We start from the raw sequence: 11,780 nt of genomic DNA, 5'->3' as shown, positions 1-11,780 counted from the left end.
TGAAGATTTTGTACAGTCTTTCATAGATATTATGGTCCAAGTAAATTATACATCCTTCTATAGTACGTTTTTTCTCAGCTGAGAAAAGATGCCCTGCCCCTTCCTCAAGAGTTACACCTGATTGGCTGTTTCAAATTTGTTTGATTTTGTCCTGAAGTAATGAATTTCTAAATAAGTTTATTCATCTTTGGGATGAACATTTCTGATGAAAAAGATATTTAGCTAAATTATGAAGATACATACATTCATAATTTCAAACATGAGCACGTAGGAAGTTCATCAGAAAGCTTATACATGAATTAACTGTTAAACTCTGGTAGCAAATTCACACTTGGAGGATGCATTTAATATGTATACTCCCACAATAAGGTATACTAAGACAAATTACTTATCAGTAATACTATATTATGCAAAAACTAAAATTTTAAAAGATCTGAAGAGCATTGAAATATTACACGGATGTTAGCAGATGCGGGGAAAAATGAAGTTGTTTTCCCGCCTCTGCTTCTTACTATGTAACTTCACGATTCTCATCTTTAAAATTTTAATTTTATATATTACTGAAAAAAAATAAATGTCTTGGTATAACTTATTATTGGTAAAAATAAATATAAATGCGTCCTCCAAAAGCGTGAATTTGCTACCAGAGTTCAACAGTTTATTCATGGGAAATATCTACTGGGAAAGTTGGATATCTACTTATCATAGGAAATATCTACTTTCTGAGAAAGTAGGTTATCTACTTTCTCAAAAAGTAGATTATCTACTGGGGAAAGTAGATTATCGACTTTTAGGGATAGTAGATTATCGACTTTTTTGGGAAATTTACATAATTTTCTGAAGTAGATTATCATAGAAAATGGAAAATTTGTATCGGAGGAAATGGAAAATATCTACTTTCTGGGTAAGTTGGTTGTCTACTTATTAAAGAAAACGGGAAATTTGTATCATAGGAAATATCTACTTTCCGGGAAAGTTGGTTATCTACTTTACCGAAAAGTAGATTATCCTGAAGTGGATTTCTCCCCTACAAACGCTGTTTGTAAGCCGACCCCACGAATTCCAGTGTGTGTGCCTCTTGGTCTAGGTCAACCAGCGCCGCCATGCATCACAGAGCGGGGTCTACTAGCCCACGCCTACCCCCTGCTATTTAAGACCTGACCTCGTGGTGACCTGTCTCTTTCTACCTACACCAACCAGCCAGCAACACCACACCACCACCTCCGCCGCTGCCTGGCAGCCCTCGCTCCTCCTCCGCCTGCCTGGCGGTCCTCTCTCCCACCGGCAAGCATGGCGACCCACAAGCTGTCCTCTGAGCGTCCTCACCAACCAGCTCTCTCTACATCACGCTTGTAACCATGCTGCCTTCCCAGCACCAAGCTGCATTGTACATCCAATACAACATGTATATAGAGAGCACATTGTGAGTTTCATTTCTCCATTCTATCCTGAGTGAGAACCAAACATCTTGAACCCCACAATCTACTTTTCAGTTAAGTAGATTATCGACTACGGGGATGTAGATTATTGACTTTTGGGGTAATATACCTAATTTTCCGAAGTAGAATTATCATAGAAAATGAGAACTTTATATCACAGAAAATGGGAAATATCTACTTTCTGGGAAAGTTGGTTATCTACTTATCAAGAAAAAAAATCTGTATCATAGAAAATGGGAAATATCTACTTTCTGGGAAAGTTGGTTATCTACTTATCATAGAAAACGGAAAATCTGTATCATAGAAAATGGGAAATATCTACTTTCTGGGAAAGTAGATTATCTACTTTTCGGGAAAGTAGATTATCGACTTTTTGGGGAAGTAGATTATCATTTTGGGAAATATTACATAATTTTCTGAAAATTTTGTAATATTTCCCCAAATAATCTAAAGTAGATATTACATTTTCTTTCATTTTCTCGATTTTGTGATAATCTAGTTCAGAAAATGATGTAATATTTCCCAAAATCGATAATCTACTTCTCCGAAAAAGTCGACAATCTACTTTCCCAAAAAGTAGATAATCTACTTTTGGGAAAGTAGATAACCAACTTTCGGAAAGTAGATATTTCCCATTTTCTATGATACGGATTTTCCCGTTTTCTATGATAAGCAGATAACCAACTTTCCCAGAAAGTAGATATTTCCCATTTTGTGATACAAATTTCCGTTTCTATGATAATCGAAAATTATGTAATATTCCCCAAAAAGTCGATAATCTACTTCTCCGAAATCATCTACTTCTAAATCTACTCCTAGGAGAGAAAGTAGATATTTCCCATTTTCTATGATACAGACTTCCCGTTTTCTATGATAAGCAGATTCCCAGAAAGTAGATATTTCCCATTTTCTGTGATACAAATTTCCCGTTTTCTATGATAATCTAGTTCAGAAAATTATGTAATATTTCCCCAAAAAGTCGATAATCTACTTCTCCGAAAAGTCGATAATCTACTTTCCCAAAAAGTAGATAATCTACTTTTTGGGAAAGTAGATAACCAACTTTCCCGGAAAGTAGATATTTCCCATTTTCTATGATACAGACTTCCCGTTTTCTATGATAAGCAGATAACCAACTTTCCCAGAAAGTAGATATTTCCCATTTTCTGTGATACAAATTTCCCGTTTTCTATGATAATCTAGTTCAGAAAATGATGTAATATTTCCCCAAAAAGTCGATAATCTACTTCTCCGAAAAGTCGATAATCTACTTTCCCAAAAAGTAGATAATCTACTTTTTGGGAAAGTAGATAACCAACTTTCCCGGAAAGTAGATATTTCCCATTTTCTATGATACAGACTTCCCGTTTTCTATGATAAGCAGATAACCAACTTTCCCAGAAAGTAGATATTTCCCATTTTCTGTGATACAAATTTCCCGTTTTCTATGATAATCTAATTAGTTCAGAAAATGATGTAATATTTCCCCAAAAAGTCGATAATCTACTTCTCCGAAAAGTCGATAATCTACTTTCCCAAAAAGTAGATAATCTACTTTTTGGGAAAGTAGATAACCAACTTTCCCGGAAAGTAGATATTTCCCATTTTCTATGATACAGATTTCCCGTTTTCTATGATAAGCAGATAACCAACTTTCCCAGAAAGTAGATATTTCCCATTTTCTGTGATACAAATTTCCCGTTTTCTATGATAATCTAGTTCAGAAAATTATGTAATATTTCCCCAAAAAGTCGATAATCTAATTCCCCGAAGTCGATAATCTACTTTCCCGAAAAGTAGATAATCTACTTTTCGGGAAAGTAGATAACTAACTTTCCCAGAAAGTAGATATTTCCTATTTTCTATGATACAAATTTCCCATTTTCTATGGTAAGTAGATAACCAACTTTCCCAGAAAGAAGATATTTCCCATTTTCTATGATAATCTACTTCAGAAAATTAGGTAAATTTCCCCAAAAGTCGATAATCTAGTGTAGTGGATTCCTCCCCTACAAACGCTGTTTGTCGCCGAGTAGCCGACCCCGCGAATTCCCTAGGGACTGCCTCGTGGTCTAGGTCAACCAGCGCCGCCTTACATGACGGAGGTCAACTATTAAGCCACGCCTACCTCCGCTATATAAGACCTGACCTCGTGGTGACTTACCTCTCATTCTACTTACACCAACCAGGAAGCAACACCAACTCCTCCGCTCCTGCCTGGCAGCCCTCGCTCCCGCCGGCGAGCATGGCAACCCACAAGCTGGTCCTCCTCTGAGCATCCTCACCAACCAGCTCTCTCTACATCATGCTTGTAACCACGCTGCCACTTCCCAGCACCAAGTTGCACTGTACATCCAATACATGTATACAGAGAGCACATTGTGAGTTTCCTTTCTCCACCCCATCCTGAGTATGAACCAACATCTCGTACCCCACAAATGGTGACCCCCGGAGATTCGCACTCACACAGGATGGAGGAGAAACATCTCGTAGCCCACAAATGGTGACCCCCGGAGATTCGCACTGACACAAGATGGAGGAGAAACCAATCACTCTCCCAGTCATCAAGCAACATGGAAGACTGGCTTATCCACACAGAGGCAGCTCTTATCGGCTCTACAGCTACTGTCTCTACACCGCAGGTTAGACACCCTAGAGCAGCACTGCTTCTCTAAGCAGACACCAGCTCCTCTTCCTGCCCCAAGCACCACGTCCTACCAACCCCAGCAGGCGCATCTGAGGACTCTGTACCTGCCGAGAGGGAAGCACAGCATTCATTGCCCCCACACACCGTTTTTTTTTCCCTCAGGCACTCCCTGCTGCTATCGTGGACCCTGCTGCTGTTGTAGAACCTGCTCCTATCATAGACCCTCCTCCTGACGTCGCCCCTGACCCTGTCATCCCAGCCAGTGACCATGAGGACGCTGCCCCTGCAGCTACAGAAGCACAACATTCATTGCCCCCACACACCCTTTTTCTCCCTCTCTTCTCCCACAGATCTCGTGTGTCTAGACAGTTGTCTTCCCTAGCGGCCAGCTCATCCACGCCCTCACCGTTGTCTCACATGTGGCATGCACTGCCCGTTCTGCCTCACATGTGCCATGCAACCCTGCAGACAAGTCTCCTACACCGCCTGCAGGGAAGGGGGAGTATTGTAGTGGATTCCTTCCCTACAAACGCTGTTTGTTGCCGACTAGCCGACCCCACGAATTCCCCAGTGTATGCCTCGTGGTCTAGGTCAACCAGCGCCGCCTTACATGACGGAGGTCAACTATTGAACCACGCCTACCTCCGCTATATAAGACCTGACCTCGTGGTGACCTACCTCTCATTCTACTTACACCAACCAGCAAGCAACACCACCCTCTCCGCTCCTGCCTGGCGGCCCTCGCTCCTGCCGGCGAGCATGGCGATCCACAAGCTGGTCCTCCTCTGAGCATCCTCACCAACCAGCTCTCTCTACATCACGCTTGTAACCACGCTGCCACTTCCCAGCACCAAGCTGCACTGTACATCCAATACAATATGCATACAGAGAGCACATTGTGAGTTTCCTTTCTCAATCCCATCCTGAGTGTGAACCAACATCTCGTACCCCACACTAAAATATATATATATATATATATATATATATATATATATATATATATATATATATATATATATATATATATATATATATATATATATATATATATATATATATATATATATATATTATATATATTATATATATATATTATATATATATTATATATATATATTATATATTATATTATATATATATATTATATATATATACAGTGGGGTATGCTATAACGAATCTAATTGGTTCTAGAACCTTGTTAGATTATAGCATTAGATTAGATATAAGTTAATCAGTTCCAGGCCCCCAAATACAACCACTTAACACTGAAAAATATAATATAAAATTGTAAAATTGAAAAGTGCATAAATATGCATCTAAACCCTGAAATAATGAGTATCATTAATACTTGTAATAAAAAACAATAAATTAGTAAAAAAAAATAAAATAAATAAATAAATAAATAATGTTAAGTTGTATGAGTTTTAGATTAGATTCATTCTCAATTTTATAGGTAAAACGATTAGATTTATAGGAATATTAGTAGTTGGATCGATTAGATTTATAGCATACCCACTGTGTATGTATATATATATATATATATATATATATATATATATATATATATATATATATATATATATATATATATATATATATATATATATATATATATATATATATATATATATACATAGATTTCAAAACACCTCGTGCGTAATTCGATTAACGAACTGCTTTCCATAGGATCTTCAATTCGTTTAACAAAAAAATTTAAAACGAACTTCTTGAACCGACCTCAACATGTTTTTAAGCTTGCACTGACCGGGCAACCAGCTTTAGTATCAGTCCCAATACATTAATCGGTTCTAGGGCTTAAATCCTTAATTATTTTTGTAAATATCAAGAAGTTTATTATTCAATTATTTTAAAAGTTTATATTCAATTTTTTTAGTCATTTTAACAATTATTGAACAAAATTGAAGGTAAAGTGACTAGTTTAATGGCGCTGCATCCAGCTCTCTAACACAGCAAACAGGCGCCAGTCTTCTCTGTTTTCACTGGAGGTAACATCTGCTTGGAGACTCTTCTCAACTAAACGCTTTTTTCTTCTGTGTTTCAAGCAAATTATTGGTCATTTTGAAAATTATTTACATATTAGACAATATATAGCAGTGCAGTGTTATTTTAAAGAAAAATATTCTTTATTTACAGCTAGTTTAACTTTTGAAAACACGCAGCTGCCATTGTTTGAATCCAGCATGGGGCCTAAGAGATCAAGAAAAGTGATTTGAACCAAATGAAAGAAAATAATAAAAAACACTTAACAAGGTATTAAATCAAAATGCGCCATGTAAAGAATATGGTACATAAATGGTATCAACTGTGTCGACAATTCTTGCACAAAAGACAATGCATAAGTGAACGTGAGAGACAAATTCCACAAGAGTGTCTTGGTGCAGATCCTGAGGTTACTTATCATCTGGATTAGGGAAAAACAGATGAAAGGTGATTCAGTTTCTGGTGATTTCATTTGTGAAAGAGCCAGGGAGATTTATGAACATTTAAAGACAGATCAACCTAGTTCTTCAGGAACAGAATTTGAAGATTTTCGGGCTAGCAAAGGCTGGTTCGAAAAATTTAAGAAAAGAAGTGACATTTTTAGTGTTGTTAGGCATGGTGAAGCTGCTAGTGCTGATAAAGAAGGGGCAGCAAAGTTTTTAATTGAATTTAAAAAACTGATGGAAGAAGAAAATTATCTTCCACAGCAAGTGTTCAATGTTGACGAAACTGGGCTGTTCTGGAAAAAGATGCCCAAAAGAACATTCATCACCAAGGATGAAGCCTCTTTACCTGGGCATAAACCCATGAAAGACCGTCTCACTCTATTGCTTGGTGCCAATGCTTCAGGGGATTTCCGACTGAAGCCTATGTTTGTCTACCACTCTGAAAACCCCAGGGTGTTCAAGCAACAGAAAGTGGTAAGAACAATGCTTGGAGTTTATTGGAAGTCCAACCGTAAGGCATGGGTGACAAGACAGTTCTTTAATGAATGGGCTATTGATGTGTTTTGCCCCTCTGTCAAGAGCTACCTAACCACCAATAAACTTCCTTTAAAGGCTCTTCTCCTCATGGATAATGCTCCTGGTCATGACCCTGACCTTGCCAGAAATTTGGAGTATAAATTTGACTTTGTGAAAGTGTTGTTTTTGCCTCCAAACACTACATCACTCATACAGCCAATGGACCAGAATGTGATCAGCAACTTCAAGAAATTGTACATGAAGAAAATGTTTAGGAGGTGTCATCAGGCAACTTCCATTGATCCTGAACTAACACTGAAACAGTTCTGGAAGACACAATTCAACGTCCTGGAGGCTGTAAAATTGATTGTGTCATCATGGCAAGAAGTCTCCAATAGAACCCTCAATTCTTCATGGAAAGCACTGTGGCCATCAGTAGTCCATGATTTTGAGGGATTTGAGGATGACACAGAGTTGGACCAGGAGATTGTGTCCATTGGTCAGTCATTGGGTCTTGAAGTGGCGGAGAAGGATGTGGAAGAGCTTGTGATGTCTCATGAGGAGGAACTTACTCCTAATGACTTGAAGGAACTGGATGAGATGTTACGGGTAGAGGCTGACAGTGGTGAGGAGGAAATTGAAAGTGATGACCATATGTCAGCTAAACAGTTGAAAGATGTGATTTACCACTGGGAGAAGTTCAGGGAACTGGCTTCAAAGCACCCAGAAGTGGAAAAACTGAACTAACTTTGTGTCATGTTGAGGACTCAGTGGTCTCCTTCTTTAAACATAAGTTAATGGTGAGGAGGACAGATGCCCCACAGACCACAATTGACACTTTCTTCAGTAAAAGGCAGAGGGAACAAGATGCTAGCCCTCAGCCTTCCACTTCAAGAAAGAGAGAGGATGTTCATGGTGGAGAATCTGTCAGTCCAGAGGTTCCTGACATTTTCATGGAAGGTGACTCACCTTCCAAGAAGCAGTAAAATGCTTCTCCTCCACCTCCACTTCCTTCTCTTCTCCCTTCTCCTCCTGCACCTCCCACTTCAAATGCACATCATCACCATCATCCAGGAGCCTTCTACATACACACCTCAAAGTAAGTAAATTTTTCCGCCATTTTTGTTGAAGTTAGGAAATTTTCGGTGAGCTGGAACCAATTACCCAAAAACCCATTGAAACAATGGTTTCGGTTAACGAACGTTTCGGTTAACGAACGACCTTCTGGAACGGATTGAGTTCGTTAACCGAGGGGCCACTGTATATATATATATATATATATATATATATATATATATATATATATATATATATATATATATATATATATATATATATATATATATATATATATATATATATATATATATATATATATTGATCATCAAAAATTCGGCAATCGATAAACCGGAACCTTCAGTTTTCCGGCATGGATTTCGGAGCGCATTTACAAATTTCTTGCCTTGGCGCACCATTGTTTTCTGGACGCGCCGTTTATGTTCTGATAGCGCTGTACTCCAGAATCAGCTGTTGGGTCTTGCTTGCACCTGCTAACAAGCATTCATGCTCATTCCTTCTGATTTTATCATTTAATTGCTGCTGTATAGCCCCATCGTGGATTCAGCAAAGAAAAGCGGTGGCGTAAAACGTAAACATCGTGCGTTGTCGATCGCAGAGAAAGTGGAAGTGCTTAAAAAACTTGATAGCGGCGTGTCTGTGCGAACCATTTGTGAAACATACAGCATCGGCTCTTCAACAGTGTATGATATTAAAAAACAGAAAGAAAAACTGTTAAAGTTCTTTTCTGACGTGGATCAAAAAGGAAAATGTTTGTAAGGAAGTCAATGTCGGAGGGAAAAAGTGAGGAACTAGACCAAGTTCTCATAACCTGTTTTAAACTTCGTGTAAGTGAAGGTGTGGAAATTTCTGGTGATTTATTATAGGAACAAGCCAAAGTGTTTCATGAAGAGCTGGGATTGCAACACAAGTGTGACTATACAGAAGGTTGGCTGCAACGTTTCAAGTCGCGACGTGGCTTACATTTTCGTGCAGTATGTGGTGAAAAACGTTCAGCAGACAAGGATGCAGCTAGTGCCTATGTGGATGAATTTGCAAAGTTAGTTAGTGATGAACATTTAAGTCCTGAACAAGTGTACAATGCTGACGAGACTGCCTTATTTTGGAGATGTACGCCAAAAAGAACTCTGACAACTGAGGATGCAGAATCGCCAACGGGGTTTAAAGCTTCGAATGATCGCGTCACGGTAATGTGCTGCTCTAATGCTGCGGGTACCCATAGATGTAAGTTGCTTGTTATCGGAAAAAGTTTACATCCGAGGGTCTTTAAGGGTATGACACGGTTTCCTGTCCATTACCGTGCCAACAAGAAGGTGTAGTGGACGTCTCCCCTACAACTGCCTACAACTGCGTAGCCACTGCCACCACACGGCACCTCCACGCATTCCGACGTGCCGTTGCCTAGCAACGAAACTATTCACCGGCGACTTTCTGGGTTTTCCCAACATGACTCATAGCGGCTGCTGGGTATATAAGCTCTGTCTCTCCATTGAGATTCATTCTGACCATTCTTCCTGAACAAGCAACACCTCCTCCTCCGCCGCTGCCTGGCGGCCCCTCGCTTCTCCTCGCCTGCCTGGCGGCCCCTGTCTTCTCCTCGCCTGCCTGGCGGTCCTCGCTCCCGCCAGCGAGCATGTCCTTCTCTGAGCTTCCTCACCAACCAACTCTCATTCTGGCCCATCTTCCTGAACACGCAACACCTCCTCCAGCAAGCTCCTAGCTATCCAGCATTCATTCAACCAGGAGGCCAGCAACAGGCAACATCTTCTCTAACAAAGCTCCTGCACATCTACCTCCTTCAACACGCTACTCACCGAACGTCTCTACAGAGCAGCGCCTCACCACAACCACCTCCAGCACCAGACTGTCTATCATATAACTTATATATTATACAAGAAAACCACATTAGAGTTTCCTTCCATCCTGAGTGCTAGACAACATTAATATCTCGATACCCCTACAAAGGGGTGGGTTACCACTGATATTACATTGGATTGGTTTCATAAATGTTTTGTTCCTGAGGCCAGGGCTCACTGTAACTCAGTTGGACTAGACCCTAAATGCATGATACTTCTTATTTTAGACAATTGTTCGGCACATCCAAAAGCCGATCTTCTAGTGAAAGATAATGTTTTTGTTGCCTACCTCCCACCCAACTGCACATCACTAATTCAACCACAGGACAATGGTATCATACTTTCTATGAAGTGTAAGTATCGATCCCTGTTAATGAGGCGCCTAGTGAGTTCAGTTAATTCAGGTACCCCAGCACAGAAATTCATAAAAGAGTTCAACATTAAGGATGCAGTGTACTGTGTTGCTAATGCTTGGACGTCTATTAAAACATCAACACTGAAAAATGGATGGCATAAATTGTGGCCAAGTTTAATGTTTACTTCTCATTCTAACGAAGACACAGAAAATGATTTTGCAGGGTTTAGGGTTTCCAAAGAAAAGCACCTTATACATGAACTTCTTGCTTATGTTAAAGATGTAACTAATCCTGATGCCAAGGAGCTTTCATCAAGGATAAATGAAGATGTTTTAACAGAATGGTTGGATGTTGATGATAATGTGCCTACGGTTCATCATTACACTGATTCTGAAATTGTAGATATGGTTAAAAGTCCGGAGAGAAATGCCTGTACAGGTAGTGATGAAGATGAAAGCAGTGAAGAAAATGAGGAAGATGTGAGAGACAGAATCTCTATTGACACGTTAATTGCGTTGACAACTGAACTGCTGGCTGGACTAGAGCAACGAAGTTTTGTAAGTGAACAAGAAATCATGAATGTTTTCTTGCTCCAAGATAAACTTATTAGAGAAAGACCCAAGTATATGAAACAACAGACATTGCCCGATATATTCAAGAAAATAGCTAGGAAGCAGGAAGAAGCAACAGCGGTGTCCACACTTGATAATCTACTGCCATCAACTTCAAGACAAGTTGAAGCTGTTCCTGTTGCTGAGGATGTTGTCACTGTCAGTGATAAAGATGATAATCCTGACAGCCCATCTGCTGTTTAGCCTGATAAACATTAAAATTTCATTTGATTTTCATTTAGTGTTTAATTTTCTATTTTTTTAAAGGACTGTACAGGTAGTAATTTTCTGTTAAATATACTGTATACAGCATATATAATAAAATTTCATTTGCTTTTCATTTAGTGTTTAATTTTCTTTGTTTAAAGGACTGTACAGGTAGTAATTTTCTGTTAAACTTATACAGCAAATATAACCATCAGTTTTCTGGCATTTTCGAAAATCCGGCACTCCTCAGGTCCTGAGGTTGCCGGATTTTTTATAGTCAACCTGTGTGTGTATATATACAGTTGTACCCCGCTTAACGCGGTCAATTGAACCCACAGGGTACCGCGTTAAGTGAACAACAGAACATATGGGATTAATTCCAATAGAGACTGGCCCGACCCCCAAACTCCACTTTTTGACGACACACAACTATGTTGTAGTAAAAATAACATCTTAACTTTATGATGGTATGCACACACAATTAATAATTAAGAGAAATATCAATAATATTAGGTTTTTTAACACTTACATTCGTAGAAAAGATGGCTGGGCACACGGGGATGGGGGGTTGGTTCCGAGGCACAGGGCAGATTATTGGCCCTCACCTGTATCACTTGTATCAAT

The 11,780-nt window shown here is 39.3% G+C and overlaps 1 protein-coding gene across 1 annotated transcript; it reads left to right on the top strand.

Annotated features, from left to right (window-relative positions):
- The first annotated feature begins 8,432 nt into the window (after positions 1 to 8,432).
- Positions 8,433 to 11,258, top strand: LOC121871901 (jerky protein homolog-like). The gene is made up of 2 exons (XM_042374496.1): positions 8,433 to 9,439; positions 10,092 to 11,258. The coding sequence occupies exons 1-2, from the start codon at positions 9,317 to 9,319 to the stop codon at positions 11,151 to 11,153; spliced, it is 1,185 nt and encodes a 394-aa protein (XP_042230430.1). The 5' UTR covers positions 8,433 to 9,316; the 3' UTR covers positions 11,154 to 11,258.
- Positions 11,259 to 11,780: the final 522 nt, after the last annotated feature.

This window comes from Homarus americanus, unplaced genomic scaffold (assembly GCF_018991925.1).
Source record: "Homarus americanus isolate GMGI-L3 unplaced genomic scaffold, GMGI_Hamer_2.0 scaffold34345, whole genome shotgun sequence".
Taxonomy (NCBI): domain Eukaryota; kingdom Metazoa; phylum Arthropoda; class Malacostraca; order Decapoda; family Nephropidae; genus Homarus; species Homarus americanus.
This window is presented reverse-complemented; position numbering and strand designations above follow the sequence as displayed.